The sequence below is a fragment of the Episyrphus balteatus genome, chromosome 2 (genome assembly GCF_945859705.1).
Source record: "Episyrphus balteatus chromosome 2, idEpiBalt1.1, whole genome shotgun sequence".
NCBI classification, from domain to species: domain Eukaryota; kingdom Metazoa; phylum Arthropoda; class Insecta; order Diptera; family Syrphidae; genus Episyrphus; species Episyrphus balteatus.
Window position 1 is genome coordinate 121,151,703 of NC_079135.1, and position 21,616 is coordinate 121,173,318.

Here is a 21,616-nt window from a genome sequence, read left to right on the forward strand (position 1 = left end):
ACATTACCATTGTCGTGATCTGGAATACTGTTATATGAGTTTAAAAAAAAACAATCGAAATACCTAGAACACTTAACTTAATTATAAAAACTTCCTGCACATATTATCAAAATAAAGCTGGAGGGAGTAGAAACTTCCCACCGCGGAACTGACAATTTTGTTGAAATATGTGTTGATTAATGGTAAAATGTTTGTAAAGGAATAATAACTTTCCTTATTATTAAGTTATAAGCCAACCAATATCAATCTAATTCTGAATGTCAGAAATATCTGGGATGTCAATACTGTTTAATTGAAAAATTGACACTTTTATTGTATTTATGAAACTTTTTCCCTTATCAAGTATCTACTACTTTTTGGGTTAGTTTCAATAATTTCATTTTATCAAATGCAGTTGGCAAAAGCTTGTGTTTGAAAGAAAATGTCTCTCAATTGGATACTAATTATAGTAATCCTAATTTGTCAGTTTTCCAATGGTTTCATTCATCCGAAACTTGAAGAAGTTCTTAATTTCAATCTTCAAAGAATTCCTTATATTCGTTTTCAATTACGAGAAGGTATCAACAGTGACTTCGACAATATATACGTTGAATATTTTCTAAAACAAAAAATTTGTCCATTAATTATATCAACTTACACTATAAATGTTACCAAGGCTCTTCCAAAATTAAGGGAAAATTTTATAATAGTATCAAACATGGAAAATTTGAAAACATCAGTTAAACTGTTTTCACAAAAAGCTGGAATGTTTTTTATCATCATTACCGATACTATCGATCTTTCAGCATTCAATCGAATTTTCGGAAAACGATGGATGTTGGGAATTTATCGATTAATTCTACTAACATTGGATGGATTGATGATTTATAATCCATTTAAGTTCAATGAGATCACTGGAGATTTTGGTGGTATTGAAGAATTTGAAGGGAAGAATGTGATAACTCTGTTTGATAATATGAACGGATATCCACTGAGAGTTCAATTGTTCAAGTCGGTCTATGCAAGACCAAATTATAATACAATTTTAAAGAAAATGGTCAGTGTTGAAGGAGCTGATGCTCAAGTTGCCTTAGAGTTGCAGAAATACATGAATTTCACTATGATATTTCAGAAACCGTCCAGGGATTACTTTGGGTAAGTTTGTTAAGGTCTGTCAAATCCGTTAAAGTTTCTTCTGAAATTTTTTTTTTATTTGTCTTCAGAGAACGTTCTCCAAACAATTCTTCGTACAATGGAGCTATTGGAATGATCATTAACTCCGAGACCGACATTTGTATGACTGGGTTCTTCATTAAAGACTACCATGTCCCGATGTTTACGATGATCAACTTTGTTGTTACGTTGCAAAAGCCGAACGTATTCCGGCATCAATATTACCAATTTATGCTCTTCCACTTAGTTTTTGGGTGACATTCATATCGGCAGGATTTATTTGTGGAATAATTTGGATCATCTTTCGTGTTCTCAATTTACGTTTACAAATAAATTCGAATAATTACAAAGCTCAAAGTTTGTCAACGAACTTAAGATGCCAAGTTTTGCGAATCTGTACTGATACCTGGGTTATTTGGGTAAAATCCTACATCACAAGATTTCCTCCATTCAACTCGGAAAGAATATTTTTGTTATCAATTTGTTTGGTGAGTGTCATTCTTGGAGCAATAATTGAATCCAGTTTGGCTACTGTTTATATTCATCCAATTTACTATCAAGACATTAATACACTTGGTGAGCTAGAAGAAAGTGGATTGGATATCGTTTACAAATTCACAGGATTCAAGGATGATTTTTTCTTCAGTGAAACCTCACCTCTGTTTGCTGCTCTAAATAAAAAGTTAAAGTATATTCCTAATTTAGATGCAGATTTGATACCATTTTTAGCAAATAATAGAGGCTTTGCTAGTATCAGTCGATATTCTTCATTGATTATGGAATCAATTGGACATCTAGTGTCGAAGAGAATTCATATTGTTCGTGAGTGTCCAAAGCATTATATGATTGCTTATATTATGCCCAAGGATTCACCATTTGCTGAAAAAATCAATGAATTGTTGTTGCGGTTTTTGAATGCTGGTTTAATAAATAAATGGATAAATGATATGCATGTTAAAGCTCATAGATTGATTTTTAAAGAAATAATTTTCGAGGAAGATTCAGTATTCAAAATTCTTACATTGGCTGACTTACAAATGGCTTTTTATGTGGTGATTTTGGGTAGTCTATTGAGTATAATAGTATTTGGAGTTGAAATTTTTTTAAACACAGAGATAAAATAAGGCAGCAATATTGTGCTGAATATAAAAATCACTTACAAAATTTCATTTGTTGTTGGTTTTTTTTTTTTTGAAAAAGTGTTTGATATTGAGTAATCTTTATTGTTCTTAAATAAAATTAACTGAATTTATGATTTATTGTTATTTAATTTATGAAATTTTTTTTTTAAATAAACAAGAGCCCCGAATTTTACAAACGAAATTAGTACTTAATTACATAAAATTTTGAAAAAAAAATTAGTTTGAAATTTTTTTTTCCAATTTTTTTTTTCAAAATTTTGATTTTAAAAATTAATTTTTCAAAAACTGTGCCATAAAATGGGTTGGTTTAAAATTTTTGTAAAAGACTAGGATTATTGTTGGTGTAACCTTTGATTTGGGTTTACCACGATATCTAGAAAGCAATAATCCAGAAAGCAAAAATTTCGAAAGCAAAAATCTCGAAAACAAAAATCTAGAATGAAAAAAATCTCGAAAACAAAAATTAGAAAGCATAATCTAGAAACAAAAATCTAGAAAAAAAAATCTCGAATGCAAAAATCTAGAAATAAAATATTAATTAATTAAAGTTAATGAAATTGTTACAAATATAGGAAGAAAGGAGCTATGTTGGATACCTAAAGTCTTGCGTACAACTCATGTCTTTAAAATATGTACATTAATAAGTTTTTGTAATATGAGTAGCTTCGCTAAGTTATAACTTGCATTTTTTTATTGGTTTTGTTATTTGGTTTATAATGAATAATTTATTTGTTTTTTTTTTTTTTTTAATTTGTTAAATAGTAGGTCTGAAGGAAAAACTCACTAAGTACATAGGATTTTCCATTGAACCCACGAAATATTATTTCAATTTCTTTTAAATTGCCCCTCCCCGCTAAACGAAGGGGAATAGACAAAGTTAACAAAGTTAAGGGTAAAATTTTATCTTTATCAAAAAAAGATACGAATTAATTTCAAAATTACTTTTGCAAATGAATCTTAAACAAAGAGCAAATAAATACGACAAAGATGTGCACTTAATTTTTATTTTAGTAATCTGGGTTAGTCATTTAGATTCTTTGCCTTGCGTGTTTAAGTTACCACGTTTTTATTTTTTGTTGGCATTTTAGTATTTTGCCTCCAAATGAAGAAAAGAAAATTACTTGGTCGAAAAATATTTTCATGTCTGCTGGGGAAACTATTAATTATTTTTTTTGTTGCTTCTTTTGTTTTAAAGGCAGGTGATCTTGAATGCAGTTTAATGCATTCGTTTTTTTTTTTTATACCTTTATGAGAAAAAAGTCATTATGCATTTTGTTTTAATATAATTTCCTTTTATAAAGAGTTGTAAGTTTTTTAAGGTAAATTTTTTTTTAAGTTAAATTAAGGCCAGAAGAGTTTTTTTTTATGCATTTTCCTTAAATAAAAAAAAAACTGGAAAAACTTCTTTGGTTAAAGATTTTTGGTGCTGCCGTTGACTTACATTATGTCTTTTAGTTAATTACTTGTCTGATTGCAAGGTCATTTCATAGTGAGCACACAAAAAAAAGAGCTTTATTTTGGTTCTGAAAGGTATAATTAAATAAAATAAAATTTTATCGATATTGAAATAAAGTTGTATTTAGCTGAAACCCGAAAACTGCTCTGATTGAGGAATGATAAAATTAATTGAAAAAAAAAAAAAATAAACGTGCCAAAAATATTTAACCCACGAAGTTAATCACAAAGGTGATTAAAATGAAGTACCTATTTTTTTTTAAATAGCTACATACATACAAAAAAAACATGTATTTATACCTACAATATATTTATACGATATGTCTCTTATTTTTTAATTAAAAAATTATATTGAAAAATGGTGTGAACACTTCGGTACTTATAAAATCAAAGATTTTTCCACACGTCACGGGTGAAAGAAAGTTTATTTTTTGTAGTAAGCGGACATTTGATTAGAGTATTCGACTTTACAAAACATTTAGCCTAAAATTAGGAAACCCTAGTCGGGCGATTTCAGTGACAAATCGAACTTTTTGTGGGTCACTGTGGTGTATGCGTAACATTTTTTTTCTCTCTTAAAAATATATTAAAATTTTGACTTTCATGCCAATTTTTTGACTTATTTGCCTGGGCTAAAAGTAAGACATTAAAAGCAAATTACACACAACTGAAATTTTCATTTTTTAAAAAATTTGATTGGACTAGGAAAAGACTAGAGTAAAGTACAGTCAATAACTCAAATCAATTGAACCATAATCAGTGCCCCACAAAAACATATTTGCAAACAACACCATTTGATTTGCTCTATTATTCCTTATAACGGTAATTCAAAACCAAACCACAAAAACGAAATATTATATTTTTTATCAAAATTTAGAATAAGTATTTTGCTTGCTTGCAACTTTTTTTTATAAGAACTCCTGATGTTTGAGGTAACATAAGGTCAAACCAACATCCAATTGATTACAAAGCAGAATATAATTTATTCAAGAAAATATTAAATAAAAAAAAATCAAGAAATTCTTGAGTAATTAATGCGTTGTTTTTATATTTCTGAAATCAACCATTATAATTGAATGAGTAAAGTTGATCAATCAACGGCAGGTAATTTGATATTTTCTTTTATTGAAGGAAACTTTACTTTATTGCGGTAAGCCGCAGATCTTGAATCAACATCAATTGATTGAAAGAGATCAAATGATATTAAATTAAAAATGCAAAAAAAAAGGCGTCTTCAGATTTGGTTTCAGGGAAGAAGACATAAATAAAACTTAAACTTCTTATGTATTTGTGTACCTATATCAATCAATTTTTTTTAGGCAATATTTTTTATAAATATTGATTTATTTATATAAATTTTTTGCTTTATTTGTGGTCTGGCAAAATAAAAAAGAGATAAACTAAATTGGGTTTGAATTTGTTTTTAAATATGGGTTTTACGTCCAATAAATTTCTCAAAATTGTCAGTTAAATCCTGTGTCAAAATAAATTTATTTAAGCCTAATTTTTGTTAAAAGGTTATACAGCAATAGAAAAAGATAAGACATATTAAGCAGAATTCTTGTTGAATATAGCAGCAAAAGTCTATGAAAGTCAAACGTAAACAATGTAGCTATAATTTAATTTATGCGAATTAATTGAAATGACTTTGACCTGATAAAAAAGCTTCAATTGAAATTTTCTTTGTTGCGGTTTAAATTTTTCACAAATTAGCATTATGCCGACACTCATTGTACTTTAAGCAATTTATCTATACAATACATATAATCACGATGCTCTAAAAACCTACTTGGTAGAAATTTTTTTTTATGGTTGGAGAGTGTTACTGCTGACTCACAATCAGTTGTTTTCATTTTATATTCTTCAAAAAAAAAACTGCCTGTTTTTTTAAGTTTTATGTAACTGCCCAAATTGTTTGAATTTTGGCAACAAAACGGTTAAAATTAAATCAATTAATAAAATAATAATACGATCATACTGGGGAATTATCAGTCAAAATAAAAATGGGTTATGGTCAAAATTCTGTTTACAAAATTCTGCTTTCAAAATTATTCTGTTTGATATAATTCACATTTTTCCGTTTTTACTTGCGATATAACTGTTTTTTACTATATAGGGCAAGTCGAGCTCGATATTAACATTAAACAAAAAAAGAAAATAAAAATCTTTATTGGGAACTTAGCTCATTAAGAGCCTTTTCTTCTGGGGATTTCGGCCAAGGGGTCAAAAATTTTGTGGAGATTTTATCCCATTGAGAATTATGTTTATGGAGTTAGATTATGTCTCGAACAAAAACACACAAATATATATTGTCAGAATTTTGAAAAGTAGAATTTTAATACACAGAGCAGAAAAAAAAACACGTAGTAGAAGAGAAACCTTAAAAAATCATTTTTCTTAAAAAAAAATCGAAAAAATCTACCTTTAAATCCATATTTTTTATATGATAACCTATAATAAATTTTATATCATCTGAAAGCTTATTATTTCACCTTGTATATGTCGCTTCAATCAAATTTCTACCATGTCTACAAAAAAGTAAGAATTTCTGAAAGCTAACCATGTCGAAATTTCAAACTGAGATTACGGTACTTCCTACACTGGTGGCTGGTCATCGGCAACAGATCTCCACAGGTGTTTTGAGGTATTTTTCAAGTTTTTCAATTTAAGATTGTGTAATTTCTAAAGCACGTACCGTTATGTGTGATATAACAAATAAAAGGTAATATTAAAGTTTAATACAATTTTTATGTGCTCTACATCAAAAGATATAACGAGTTAAGAAAAAAAAAACCATATTTTTACCGTTATCTTAGGATTTTGAATATGAAATTAATTGTAGTTTGGCAAACAGTTTATTTACAGTTTATTTAAATACCTATCTACAGTATAAATTTCATTCATCTATATCTATTAAAACAAAAAAGTTATAATCAATTGATTTTTCCTGTCGCTTTTTCGTTTCATCTTGTTTCAAATCACTACGATACTAAAGAAGTTTTCACTTCACTAAAAATTGGAAAAACACAATTTTAAAAACCAGAACTTTGTTGTATTGTGTTGCATTGTTTCGCTTAGTTTCGTTGTGTCGCATTGTATTTAGTTGTGTCGCGTATTGTCACTTTGTGTGGCGTAGTTATACCTTGATTTACGTCGTGTCGCAAGACGAAAAAAAGCTTAAGCCTAAAAAAAAAATGGTTTTCTTGATTTAACGTCGAAGCGTCGTTCAGAATAGGCTTAACGACATTGCCCATTTTTGCAAAAAGTATACCTATCGCTAGCGCAATTGATTTTTTTTAATTAAAAAAACGACTTCTATTGATTGAAACTACTTATATAACGATTTCCTTATAATTGCTATAATCAGAACTGAACCAAATTAAAAAGAGATCACACTGCAGCACCAATTGAGAACCTCCTTCTTTTTGGGTGTTGGTTAAAAACAGTACAAAAAGTGTTTTTAAAAATCATTTTTGTAAAATATTTATCATCATTAAACGAGTTTAAAAATGTTTAAAATGTGTCTCACTTTTTAGGCCAATGTAGTCAAGGCAAAATTCTTTGTTCTACTTTTTATTAATTAATCCTTTCATGTCATAAAAATAAAGTCGATTAATTTTTATTAAAGTTGACTTATCCGTTTTTTTATTTTTTTTTTTTGCTGCTGGCTCTTAGACTATTTTTTTAAAATGCCCATGTCATAAGATTCGGCTATGAAACTCCTAAAAAAATAAAAGATGTGTACAGCTTGAAATCTTAAACTTATCGAAAACACTGTGCGACAAAATAAAAAAAAAAATACACCCGAGAAATAACTTAGTGTAGGCTGTTCGTATAGTCGAATAATGTATAAAAATATTTTTGTTATATTTTTGGAACCCTCCATTTTTTTTTTATTTACAAAAAACCATTTTTACAGACCTTACGATGTAATCTATCAATATTTCAGTCATTTTTCTAACTACTCTCAATATGTTATATGTTTTTGGAAAGAGGATTTCCAGACCTTTTGAATGATGTATAGAAGTCTATTGTTTAAACAAATTAAGTGTAGGTTTTTATCCCACAAATCTTGTAAAAGTGATTTTTTTCCCAATTTTTTCAACTTTACCCAATTTTTTTTGCAAAATAAAACAAACAAAAAAATAAAGTAAGGTTATATTCTGAAAGAATATACATTTAGGCACAAATTGGCGTATGTTTTTATTGAATTTGATCAAAACTGCGGAATCTATGCTATTTTTTCGTAAATAGAAAATGTGGCTTTTCATGATGTGAATTGCAAGGTGCACAATAGGGTGTTCGTTATTTTAAAATAATAAGATTTTCTATTCTCCTAGAATCTTAAATGGTTGGAAAAAAACTAAAAAAAATATTCTCCAAGTTTCAAGTCTCTAACTTAATTCTAACTCGTGCCGCCAAGCGGTTGAAGTTTCTTATGGGAATAACATGGGGTTTCTTGGACCTTGTTCGATCAATTTTAAATTCCAGCCAAACCATTCGTTCAAAAAACTTAAAACTTTACAAACTCAAATTTAATAAGTGTAGCTATCATTTGAACATTTTTCAGATTTTTAATTGTTATAATTTTATAGATTTAGCTTGATAAAAAAAGTCATTTTTTCAGACTTTTTCAAAAATCGCTTTTTACACGTTTAATGCCAAAAATTTAAAAAACTTACATTTTTAATTACAAATAAGCATAGCATGTATATTTAAAATGCAAATTCAATTCATAGTTATATAAACAATTTGTTGTGTATTCATTCTTCAAGTCACATCGATATTCAAAAAACGTGTTCCCGATTTAAGAAAAAGTACTGTAGTAAATAAATAAAAAACTAGTTAATTATATAACTTTGAATTAAATATAAATTTTAAATATACATGCTACGCTTATTTGTGAATAAAAATGTATGTTTTTTAATTTTTTGACATTAAACGGGTAAAAAGCGATTTTTGAAAAAGTCTGAAAAAATGACTTTTTTTACCAAGCTAAATCTATAAAATTATAACAATTAAAAATCTGAAAAATGTTCAAATGATAGCTACACTTGAAACTTGGAGAATATTTTTTTTAGTTTATTTCCAACCATTTAAGATTCTAGGAGAATAGAAAATCTTATTATTTTAAAATAACGAACACCCTATTGTGCACCTTGCAATTCACATCATGAAAAGCCACATTTTCTATTTACGAAAAAATAGCATAGATTCCGCAGTTTTGATCAAATTCAATAAAAACATACGCCAATTTGTGCCTAAATGTATATTCTTTCAGAATATAACCTTACTTTATTTTTTTGTTTGTTTTATTTTGCAAAAAAAATTGGGTAAAGTTGAAAAAATTGGGAAAAAAATCACTTTTACAAGATTTGTGGGATAAAAACCTACACTTAATTTGTTTAAACAATAGACTTCTATACATCATTCAAAAGGTCTGGAAATCTTCTTTCCAAAAACATATAACATATTGAGAGTAGTTAGAAAAATGACTGAAATATTGATAGATTACATCGTAAGGTCTGTAAAAATGGTTTTTTGTAAATAAAAAAAAAAATGGAGGGTTCCAAAAATATAACAAAAATATTTTTATACATTATTCGACCATACGAACAGCCTACACTATGTTATTTCTCGGGTGTATTTTCAGTGTCGCACCGTGAAACCGATAAATAAAAAAAAAAAAACAAATAAATTCATTTTTAAAATGATATATTCTTTATTTAAATAGTAAATAGGTTTATCTTACTATATGCAGTAGCAGTACATATTTATAATCTTTTTTAATAAACTATAATAAAAGTAAATATATATTTTTAACTCTTTAAATTGCATGATTGGAGAAAAAAATTTGTAGGTATAGCACAAATATTATATTGAAATAAAAATAAAAAAGACAACAAAAAGACAAACAAATATATTTAAATTTAAATTATTTTAGCACTGCTAAATATTTATTACAAATATAATTTTGTATTTTAAAACAAAAAAATAATATTTGATACTTTTAATTTTTAATTTTTTTTTTTTAAATACAACGATACAATGAAGAAGGAAGATATTAAAAAAAAAAATTAAAAAAATATATATTAAATTGTGCAAGAAAAAATATGTACAATAAATTTTAAAATTATGCATAAAAATTAAAAAAAAAAAAATAAACAATTATAATAATGTAATAGTAATTACTAAATATTATGAAAAATGCAAAATATCATTATTTAGTGGAATTTTTGTTTTTTTGTGTAAATGTATATTTTAAGAATAATTTATTTTTAAATAATTTATTATTATGATTTTTTATTAGATTTTTCTTAGTTTTCCACTGCAACGGGCGCCGCCGATTGCGGACTACTTTCAATATGGTTGGCCATTGAGGAATTTATGAAATTAATATATTGAGTTAATCTCAAGGCAGCAATCAAGGACGCAAGGTAGTCATTGACGTTCTCTTTTTTCAAATGCTTGATTTGCGTGGAGACTGTGCTATAGACGCGGCGGGAAATCTTGTTGGATAGGCGGCCGACTGTCTGGACTGTGTGTAATACCGGGTCCTCATTGGCGGATATTGGCACTGTAAATAAAAAAGAAGAAGAAATTTGTAAAGTAAAAATTAAACTTGAGAATTTAGAAAAAATCAAGGTTTTTCATGCTCTGATCTTGTAGAAAACCCAATGATTGAATGCCAAAGTTTAATAATAACTTTTCAACTGTTTCGCAATATGAATTTAAAACCATTCGGGAATGCAACCATTAAGAAACCTCATGTGATTTTTTATAAAAAAATATTTAAGTTATGAACTTTTGTCTATATTTATCTTTAAAAACAACTATAAAATTGTGCTCAAAAATGCTTTGAAATTTTTGGGTTAAAAAAAGAATTTCAACTAGCTGCAAATCGATTGCAAATGAGTTTTAACTTTGAAATCGACTAAAACAAGTAGCATTTTCATGCAAATTATACTTCTTATTTATGACTACGTACCATATTTTCAATTTCCCTCTCAATTTCATGCATAATTCGTGGATTTTGGGCAACAAATTCGACTAACTCATTTATAATTCGGACAGAAAGTGAAATGAAGAGTGCTGAAGCTCCGAGAAGAAGTTGCACTAAAATAATAATAAAATGAGAAGAGATTTTTTTTGTGAAAAATTTGCTTCAGATATTGGAAAAATAATGAAATGAAAAACAAGAAACCGACGAACTTATAATTTAAAAAGTGACAAAAAAAAAATTCGGTAATGTTTTTAGACCAACAAAAAATGACTCCTTTCATTTTAAAATTGAACTAAATCCCTAAAGCTCAGAAATTTAGGAGTGAGTTCAGTTGGAACTTGGTTTATAATGAACCACTCCATGAGTCTGCGAGATATTGGTTGTAAATTTTTTTTATTTAAACATAAATTAAACTTTAATTCTCTCCCATAATTGAACGCAAGTTCGTAGATCTTTAAAATAAAATCTGTGGGTGCTCAAAGAATTCCCACTTGTGGAGGTCTCTGAAGCCACCATGATTTTATTCCAAGTTTCATATAAATTTAAAACTAAATGACACCATTGATGAAGTAAAAATATAAATGAGATGAATGCATTGTAATAATACTAACAATGCCATGCATAAATTTAAATGATTTCAAATAATGTAATTTTTATGAAAAAAATATGCATCTTTTGTAGACTTCCTATAGTAAATTTTTGTGCCAAAATATTCTATTTTTTTTAAATAGAAGTCAAAAAACCCTTTTTCATTCACATGCATTTTGTAAAAATTTCGAAAAAGAATTTAAAGAATCACCTTCTTATTTTTTTTTTATAATAATCGTTTGACTATAAAAACATTCAATGCAAGTATTGTGAAAATTAACAACTTACTATCATTGGCTTTAAGATTGCGAGCATTCATAATTGCAACTTGTTTCTTATCTGTTTTAAAAATAGAAAAATAAAAAAAATAATATAATATTCAGTAAATAAAAGAGATCTGAGTGGTGTTTTTTTGTATTTATTTGAAGACAGATATTTTTTAACAAATGAAATGAATTCTTTATTTATTCGAAATAAAAGAGATAATTCTATTATAAGACTTTGAGGCTGTTATGATGTTACTATGTGATCTTTTTTAATCTCAATTTAAGAAGACTTAAAAACATCCGGTGGAATTTGAAAATACACTTTTTAGAAAAATATGTAAGCTTCGATGAGTCTATTTAATGCAGTCAGTTTGGGAAATTGAGTATGGGTACTATTTTGATGAAATTTCTGCCAGAGTTCCATGAAAAAAAGAAAACAAAATTGATGTGAGTTGAATTTTTTTCTGACAATTGAATTATTTCAAGTTATAAATTCCCACCAAAATTTTAATTGTATTTGAGAACGTGGGATGTGGGGTCACTAATTTGAAGAACAGAAGCTTACATTTTGTATAGCTTGCTTATTGAGCTCTTTTATTTTTATTTCATATGACATTACACTTTCTGTTTCACAGCCTATAACTAGCGCACATTCAAGACATTTTCAATGGTATATCTTGTTTTAAATAGAAATAAGAATCTTAGAGGCTGTGAAGGAACAAATGAACATACATGAATACTAATATATCTCTAAAATCGTGTTTCATATATTTATACTGAACAAAAATAAAATACTTTTTTGACCTAGAATCCATCTTTCCTGGTCAACCCTCAAAACTTGAACTATGGCTTTTTATCTATCATAAATCTTATTAAACTGGTCCCCTATGGAATTCAACTTTTTTCCCTACATTTCTGAAATTATTGACGCATTTTCTTATACACATGAGCTGAACATACCCCTAAAATCCATCTGGAGTTTTGTCAATTCATAATAGGACTTAACTTTGCAATAAATTAATGCACATTCCTTTGTGTCAAATTCTAACTCTGACAAAAATGCGAGAATTTTTTGTTGTTTCTCGTGATATTTTTCCTGTAACACAAATATCTAATGTCGTTTTCGATTGGTTTCACTCAAGGATTCACTCATTCTGAAATCCAATAAAACAGTTTGAATCGTTTCCACTCAATTCTGAAAGTTTGTATCGGTGTTAGTGAATAATCAAATAAAAAAATTTAATTTTGTACGAGAAAATTTTGTTTGACATTTATGTTCTATGTATAAGTAATTTTGAGTCGATTCTGATTTGAAATCAAGAAGAGAATTTTACTTCTGAGAAGCGTTTAAGCTGTCATGTTTTTGTGAATAAAACGCTTTCAGAAGGCTTCTGAATGCTTCCGGACGCTTCCGGACGGCCAATCGAAAACGACATAAGAAACTCTATTTTTGAACAGAATTGACTGACCTTAGTTCTGAATTTTTAGACGTTCAAAAAATTCAAAACTTAATTTCAGGTGGTCTGCGTTGAACTCGGGCATTGTTGAAGTTGAATGTCAGTAAAATGTCATTTTTCAATAGCACTGACATTTTATTGTCAATACTTGAGAATGTAATGGACAGGTTCAGAAATGCGGGGGCCAAAAGTTAGTCAATTTTTGGATGTCTCATTGTTTTCCTTATTGGGAAGTAGACTGGAAAGTTAGTTAACAAAAAACTCCCAAAGTTCAACGTCTAAAGTCCAAAGTTCAACGTTTGGCTTTCCGTTTAAATCACGGCTTTTGGATTTCTAGCAAATGAGCAGCGAGAAAAGAAATAACATTTAAAACATCTTCTATTCTGTCAAACATATGCCCATTGCGCTGAATTTGCATCTGGAATTCCGTTTGAATGTAAGATTTGTGCGGTAGTAAACTAGGACTTCTCCTGCTCTTCTTTCCGAGTGCGTTCCATTGAAAATCGGTAGTAAACTACTAGTAGTAAAGGAAGAGGGCTAATAGTTGAAAATAATCTAGTACAATCATCTACACATGCTTTTCTGAGCATAAATATGGGAATGCCATTGATTTCTTTTCATGTGCGTTCAATCGAAAATGGCTAGTAGAGTACTTATGAGTAGCTGTTTCCAAAGCGGACACTGTCACTTGTTTCGACCCCTCTCCATTTAGGTCTGTTACAATAACTTTGTAAACGAAGTTGTACTAGATTATCAACTAACCCAAGGCTTTCTACCTTGAGGTAAAAAAAGAACTCCATTTTTTGTTCTATTCAAACATTAAGATCTGTTTGATTAAAATAAACATCTCAGAAAAATTTAGAAAAAAATCAAAACCAATCTAAAATCGCTTTAAATGTAACATTTATTGTCGTAATATCATAGAATAAATTAGAAAAAACAAAGACTAAAAAATAAATAATTTGTTAAAAATTATTTAAACAATCTTGGCTTTCCAAGCAAAGTAAGGTATTGAAATATTTGTTTCGATCCATGAATTCCATTTTGTCATACTCTCCTGTATGACTGATTGCTTTTGTTTTGTTGGCAGGAAAATGTTTGTAAATCTTTCAACTAAAGAATTTTTAATTTTTCGAAGGCGGCCAAAAACTGAAAACGCATTTATGTCATATTAAGAAAAAAGTTCTTGAAAAAAAAAATTAAGGACAGATACAAAACCATAAAAAAAAACCAAAACCAAAAGACCAATAAAAAGTGATAGTTATAGAAATCTTATTAAATCGAAGTACGTATTACATTGTAAAGACACTTCAGACACATTATAAGAACTTATATAAGTACTTATAAAATGTTTTGATTTTATAATTAAATCTTATCATAAAATACTTTGTCCTATGGACGGTTTTAGATTACCTAATCAAACTTCCTTCGAGAATTATAATTTAATTGTGTTATCTTTTATTTTATTCTTATCGAATTATTAATTTTATATAAGAGTAAACAATAAAAGACAAAATAAATCGATTTAGAGCCGATTTTTCCATCTTCTAATAAACAGTCCGTTAACTGTTCGACGAATAAATTTATTAGGCTCATAAACAATCGGATAACAACATTGAATTTTTCAATCAAAAATAATTTATTCTACAGAATAACAAAAAAAAAATTGTCAAATTAAATAATATTCAAAACTAAACGTCTTTTTTATTTATAATTGTTTTTGTTTTCTTGTGTTCCTCTGTATTCTTTGTCAAAATTATTTCAAAGCAGCTTTGACAATTGACACAGTATTTTTATTGATATTATTCCTTAGAATAATTTTTATTCGTCTCTGAAAGAAGCAGATAGTTTTATTCATAGGAATAAGCTATATCTGCCTGTTGAAAAAATGATTTTTTCTCTATCAGGAGAATAAGTACTAACTGACTGTTTAACTGACTGTTGAAAAATTGGCCCTTAATCGTAAAGATTTTAATTAAATATTTTGTTTGAAATTCCCATTAGCTTTTCTAGATGATAAGCTTAGGGTTAAGATATAAAACTTTTCTTCGTCTAATTTTAGAAAGTGTGACTTACGTCAGATTTAAGAAATGTCGTTTTCTCATATTTGGCAAAAATGCTTAAATGTCATTTTTTTCTTGCAAATGACTGAACTGTCAAATTGTCACTTCAGAATCTTTGCCAAAGTCGATCGAGCTAAATTTTAGCTCCCATACAAAATTCTCTGGAAAAACTGTCAAAGTAAGCTTCTTTAATACTTTAAAGAAGCCCCCATTCCTTTCACTTTAGAGGCATTATAACAAATCAATTTAAAAGCAAACATAAAATTTCTTTAAACCATAAAAATCAAAACTCACCATTTTCTTCTTCAACATCATTGCCTTTGTTTGGGAAATAATATTCCAACAATCTTTCAGCTAAAGCTGTTGTACTATCAACACCATTCACAGCCAATGATCCATATTGTGTTGCCAAAACTTCATTAGCTTTTTGCCATGCCAAGTCCTTCAATGATGATGCCTTTTGTTGACCAGCTGACTTCAATTTAACCACCTTTTCAATATGTGGATGTACGGCATCAATTACTTTAGTTTTAGCTTGATTGTAAATCTCTGTTGGTGTATCTTTGATAATTGGTGCTTTAACTTCCAATTTATCAATACCTTTGACCAAAGTTTGGTCAACATATTGAATTGGACGATCGAATTTCGAGACAATTGGTGAAGTAATGGTAACGGCACGTGTAACACAATCTTCGGCAGTGCTTAAAGCCCAGTTAAAGAGACGATTGTTTCCTTAAAAAGAGAATAGAAGAAAATTTGTTAAAAATGTAAAAAATTAGTACTAGATTATAAATGTAAAAAATATAAATTTCAAGTGATTTAAATCAACTTTTAGCTGTATTATGTAAAAAATAGTTTCTTCTCAATTTCATCATTGTACAGATAATCATAGGACAAATCATCATGGACAGCCCATCAAGAACAATTCAACACAGGAAACATTTCATCGAGAGAAATGGCACATTTAAATGGCTCGAGCGTTAAAAAGATATGGTTTTAGATATAAAATAGGTAACAAATAATAATAATAATCAATGCTGGAGGATAATTCCTCGGTAGTCAACATTATTCATTGTAATCAGAATGTAAACAAGTTTACAACTGCTTGAAAAAGTGGTTAAAATAATGCAAGGATTACCTTACGTCTGGTATATTTAACTATATTTCTGGTATATTTAAATATATTACGATTAAATATAACAGAAAAAAAGTTATTCCTGGCGTTATTTTTCCCCGGGACTACCGTTTTAATAAAATAAAACGAAATAAAATTAGTTTAAACATTTTCTAATATTTTAAGCACTTAAAAAAACACCCTTTAATTCTACTTTTCTCATTGCTTATATCAATACCATATTTTTAAAACAAATAAATCGTCTTTTCTAAATTACATATTCTATTGAATCATCCAATATTTTATAGGTACTTAAAGAAAAATATAGTTTTATTTACTCTATTGCTTTCAATTAAATAAAATAAACATTTGCATATTGTATCATTTTTCTTTCAGAATATTTCATTTATCGTCATCACGCTCAAATATGAACGTAGGTTGTTGCTTCACATCGCAACAAAACACTATAATTCAATTTTATTAAGTACTCCGAAGAAGAGCAGAAAAAAAATCCCAAAAGAAATTTCTAGATCAAAGTTCGCTTAAACCAAAAATACATATTGCGCAGATAAATTTGTCGTATAATAGCAATTTATGAAATTCATGAATGTTATCGCAAGCAAAAAAAGATTACAGAAAAAAAAAATAAACCAAAGCTGTGTTGAGTGTGCTAATTTTATGAATAAACGCGGCGTCAGATACAAAAAAAAATAAATATCGCAACGCAACGTCAAAAGGGCAAAGTTTCAAATTTAAGAATTGAAAAAAAAAAAAACAAATTAAAATAATAATCAAATTTATGATCTAAACAAAAATTCACCGCCATTTGCCTTTTTAAAGCTTTTAAAAATAACATTTTTAAGCTGACATTAAACAAAAACGAAAAAAAAAAAAACAGAATAATACATTGTTGTTTTCTTTTTAATAACAAAAAATGAATAAAAATGAAACGTGTACTTTTGCATGTCAGCGAATTGGTTGATTGAATTTTGTTGTTGAATTTTTGTTTGCTATTTTTTTTTTACTTTTTATTTATTGTGATATTTTAGGAACGTTTTAAATGTGTTTTTTTTATATATTTACTTATATGTTAATAGCTGAGAACAGGTGTATTTTATTTGTTTGTTTATTTTAAACTGTCATTTTGGCAAAAAGTATTTTTGTTTTTTTATTTTTTATTCAAATATTTAAAGCTTGATTAATATGCAAGGTGTGACTGTTTAAGCATTCTGTTTATATTTTGTTATCCCCACGTTTAATGGTCCTATAAGAAATAATAAGACATTTAAAAAAGCTAAATGTCTATTTCTAAATTTCATTGCAATTTTAAGCGCAACAAAAAATTAAAGAGAAAAGAAATACTTCTACTTAAAAGTTTTTTTTTAATTTTCTAAATAAAAACATTTAAATGAGTACCGATTCAACTTTAAAATAATTAAGAAATGTCTAGCCCAAAATGTTAACTATAAGACGTAAATGTTGGTCATTACTGACTGACGATATTGTCGTATTGAGGTAAGATGTCGTAAGTAAGATGTCTTGTAAAACATGACCTAGTCTTACGTTTTACTTGATTGTGTATTATTTTTATTTAGCAATCCACGTTAAAAAGTTATTCATTTTCTTAAAAGGCTGAACATCTCGTGCAACAGTTTTAAAGTTACTATTAACTTGTTGAAGCTTTTTTTTTAATTCTTTTGAAAATGAGTCAATATCGACTCAGACAACTTAGTTTGCGTATTCAGTCTTAAAGTTATAACAAGATTCCCCTCGGAAGGTTTGCTTTTTACTTTGCATGAATTCGCGATGGAAAAAGTGCTTCATTTTCGAAAAATATTTTTTGGGAACAAATTTCTGGCGAATAGAAACCCAATTAAGTGTAAAATGTAAATTTCATTCCAGAGATATTTACAACTGTTTTTGAAATTTAGGCTGAAATTAATAAAAATGCTAGAAGTGTGTGCAAACTATCTTAAAAAGTATAAAAGCAAATATTAAAAACACTGGTCAACAAAATTTAACTTTTTTTTTTGCCACAAGAACCAAAATATACTTTTCTAGTAGTTTTTGGGGTGCTGAATCCGAATCTGAAGTCAGAAAGATGAAGGATGAAGATTTTATTGGCCTCCGTTTTTGAAATATTACCGTTATAAAATGCTAAAAATCGTCATTTTGGCTGTTTTCGAGGTTCTGTTTTTATGTGGGGTAATTCATTATAAGCAAATTTGTAACGATTATTATAAGAACAGATATTTTTCTTTAAAAAAACTGTTTATATTTTCCCGATATCTCTTTTATTGGTCGAGATATCTTAAGTTTTAGTTAATAAGCCAAAGAGAAACTAAACTTAATCTGAAGTTTAAGTCACTGGTCACAGAATTTATGCCACAAGAACCAAGAACCGTTATAAAAAAAAACCCTTTTTTTTGCATTTTATAACGGTAATATTTCAAGAACGAAGGTTAATAGAATTTTTCTGATTGCAGATTCGACTTCAGCAACCCAAAAACCTTCAGAAAAGTATATTTTGGTTCTTGTGGCAAAAAATGTTTAATTTGGTTGGCCTGTGTTGTTTCTGATTCAAAGACCGCTACTTAAATTTTAAATATCTCGGGCTGTAAAAAAGATATCGAAAACATTTAAACAATTTTTGAAAGAATAAAACCAGTTCTTATAGGTACCGTTACAAATCAATTCATAATGAACTACCCCACATAAATACATAGCCTCGAAAACAGCCAAAATGACGTTCTTTGACATTTTCTAACGGTAATATTTCAAAAACGGAGGCCAATAACAATTTTTTGACTTCAGATTCGAGTTCAGCATATCAAAAACTACTAGAAAAGTATATTTTGGTTGTTGTGGCAAAAACCTTGTTGACCAGTGAAATAGGAGAAGAATGATTCCACAAAATCTGTGCCTCCATTCCGAACTTGATAATTTTAAGAATTGATTTAATATCATTTGACACTTCTATATTTACAATTCTCTAAGAATACAGAAATTTGTTTTCCGTCATTCCGATTTAAAATCATTTTTCCGCACAAGAAAGTTTTTGAGTTCAACAACATTATGAACCTAAGCTATGTTGATCACCACGTGGATCCTACGTTTCAAGTCAGTAAGCTGAATCGTTGAAATTTAAATATTTTTTCCTGAGCTAGTGCAACTTATGAACTCATAAACATTAATCGAGTAAGTGTGTGAAAGTCAATGTGGACGACCTTATATAAATACGTTCAAGAAAAATAAGATCCAAAATGATCATCAAAAAAGTTTCAATTCGTATGACTTATTGTCATTTTGAAACAAATATTTGCCATTAATGCCGAAAGTAATTTAATACAACTTAACTAATATTATTCCAGTTGTGTAAACACATGAAACGAATTGTTCATTCCATTATATCTCAAGTAGAATCTTTAAATTCATTAATTTAAAACTTTAAATTGATTCTGATTTGTTTTGAAAAATATCACTCAAGGTTAAAATTAATACATGCATACATGCATATTCAAATCTTATCTGTGAAAAAAAAAAATTCTCATGGAAATATCGATAAATGATTAATAAAATGCATATTACATCAGAAACTGACTAAAGTCCAATTTTTATTCTCAATCATTCTATAAAACTGTTATATGAGAAAAAAAATCAGTGATTAAAATCTAGAGACGAGTACTTGTCATGGTCATAATAATTTATTGCCCTATAGTAATGAGAATTTCCATTTATTTTATCACTTTCATAACAGTATTAAGTGACGAATTGTGTATAGAAAATATAGGTATTTAATAACAAGTATTACGATTTTTAATAAAATTTGTTCTATAAGCTTAAATACTCGTAGTTGCTTTGGGTTGAAAAATGATCACGTTATATCAGAATTTTGAGCATTTGATCGTAAGAAAGAAGTTCTATGATAAAATGGAAAATTTTTTAAATTGACACTTGGGAAATTCTTCTTTCGAAGTATAAATATACGCATAAAATTATCTAGGACCTGAAAAAAATGAATACGATCCACATTTGAATTTAAAAAAAAATTTGGCCAAAAAGATTTGGAAAAAAAAATCTTACTAAATAATTTTTTTGTTGCAAAATGGAAACTTGAAAATTTGAAAGAGTTCAAAATTTTCAATTTTGAATTTTGTATTGAAAATCTGTAAAATTTTGTCGAAATTTAGAAAAAAAATTGAAACGATCGATTAACCGTCTTAAAATTATGAAAAAAAAAGCCGGCTAAAAATTTGAAAATCTCAGTTATTAAAATTGAGTAAATTTTTTAAGGTCATTCCACAATGACCACATGGTACAAACCGGATCAAACACAGTTTTCATTGGCACATAAAATAATATCGTTTCAGGGAATTTAACGTTAACATAACTGCATTAGTAAGTTAGTACAGTTTTTCAAGCGTTTCTTGTTCGATAGAACTTCATGAGGTTTGAACGTAAAATCTATTTTAACCGTAAATCGTGACATTATATCAACTTTTCAATAAACTTTTTTAAAACGTATAATGACACATTGTCTATTCTTTATATATAAATTTTACACCCCAATTACACTCAATTGATTCAATTAAGAAAATGATATCCAAGTATGAGATGTAAAAACGTCAATTTATTCAATTGATCTTAATTCAAAAAAGAAAAAAAAAATCGATGCAATTTTTTTTGTCTCTTTTTATTTTAGCTTACCTTTAACTTTTCCATAAACGTCTTGACTTTGTTGCCATGCAGCACCAACCACGGGCAAGTTCATCATACGTTCAAGTGATTCCAAATGCGGCAGGAGACTTTGTGTATCCTTCTCCTGGGCATTATCGTTCGACGATACCACTGAATTATTTAGATTATTTGAACTTGAAGCCATTTTAATTTATTTTTTTTTTTATTTATATTTAACACGTAATATTTAATTTCACTTTTTAATTTTTATTTTAAATAATCGAGTCTTTATTTTTTTAATTAAAAGGTAGACAGGGATTTTTTTTTATTTAATTTTTTTTTCTTTGCTTAACTTTTAAACACGCACTCAACCTTTTGAATATCACTTTGAATCTGATCCAGTTGAATGTACACCCAAGAGTTTTATTACAAAAAAATTCAATATAGCCGGCGGAAATGAGGAATCTTATCGAAGCTATTTCTCTTGAGATAAGAGAATGATTAAACTACAAGTGTTTATTGGTATTGGTTTTTTTATATGAGCTCTCTGCAAAGCTCTCTTAAAATATTATTTTAGTATCGTTCAGTTGAGAGAAATTTAAATTTTGTTGTTGTTTTATTTGATAGCTACAAATTGACGATCACCGCATTATTAACAATAGGGTTCGGATATTCTGCGTTTGAATCACTCGCAGACTT

The 21,616-nt window shown here is 27.9% G+C and overlaps 2 protein-coding genes across 5 annotated transcripts; one reads left to right on the forward strand and one right to left on the reverse strand.

Moving 5' to 3' along the window:
* Positions 1-280: 280 nt before the first annotated feature.
* Positions 281-2,271, forward strand: LOC129909699 (uncharacterized). The gene is made up of 4 exons (XM_055986772.1): positions 281-1,134; positions 1,203-1,313; positions 1,529-2,204; positions 2,266-2,271. Exons 1-4 carry the CDS (start codon positions 422-424, stop codon positions 2,269-2,271), a joined length of 1,506 nt encoding a protein of 501 aa, XP_055842747.1. The 5' UTR covers positions 281-421.
* Positions 2,272-10,060: 7,789 nt separating this feature from the next.
* LOC129910019 (lipid storage droplets surface-binding protein 2) lies at positions 10,061-21,289 on the reverse strand. 4 transcript variants are annotated; one of them, XM_055987256.1, is made up of 5 exons: positions 20,948-21,289; positions 15,421-15,858; positions 11,629-11,679; positions 10,738-10,865; positions 10,061-10,326 (listed from the first exon to the last, which is right to left on the reverse strand). In XM_055987256.1, exons 1-5 carry the CDS (start codon positions 21,120-21,122, stop codon positions 10,210-10,212), a joined length of 909 nt encoding a protein of 302 aa, XP_055843231.1. In that variant the 5' UTR covers positions 21,123-21,289; the 3' UTR covers positions 10,061-10,209. The 4 variants fall into 4 exon arrangements, with proteins under 4 accessions (XP_055843231.1, XP_055843230.1, XP_055843232.1 ...); XM_055987255.1 differs by lacking the exon at positions 10,738-10,865; XM_055987257.1 differs by lacking the exons at positions 10,738-10,865; positions 11,629-11,679.
* Positions 21,290-21,616: the final 327 nt, after the last annotated feature.

Excerpts from the sequence above, each read along its gene's own strand:
- LOC129909699 (XM_055986772.1), top strand. The coding sequence starts at position 422 with ATGTCTCTCAATTGGATACTAATTATAGTAATCCTAATTTGTCAGTTT. Across the intron at positions 1,135-1,202 it reads CCGTCCAGGGATTACTTTGG|AGAACGTTCTCCAAACAATT; the intron begins GTAAGTTTGTTA and ends ATTTGTCTTCAG. Across the intron at positions 1,314-1,528 it reads AAAGACTACCATGTCCCGAT|ATGCCAAGTTTTGCGAATCT; the intron begins GTTTACGATGAT and ends AACGAACTTAAG.
- LOC129910019 (XM_055987255.1), bottom strand. The coding sequence starts at position 21,122 with ATGGCTTCAAGTTCAAATAATCTAAATAATTCAGTGGTATCGTCGAAC. Across the intron at positions 15,859-20,947 it reads CGTTTATGGAAAAGTTAAAG|GAAACAATCGTCTCTTTAAC; the intron begins GTAAGCTAAAAT and ends TCTCTTTTTAAG. Across the intron at positions 10,327-11,628 it reads CAATCTTAAAGCCAATGATA|TGCCAATATCCGCCAATGAG; the intron begins GTAAGTTGTTAA and ends TTTTATTTACAG.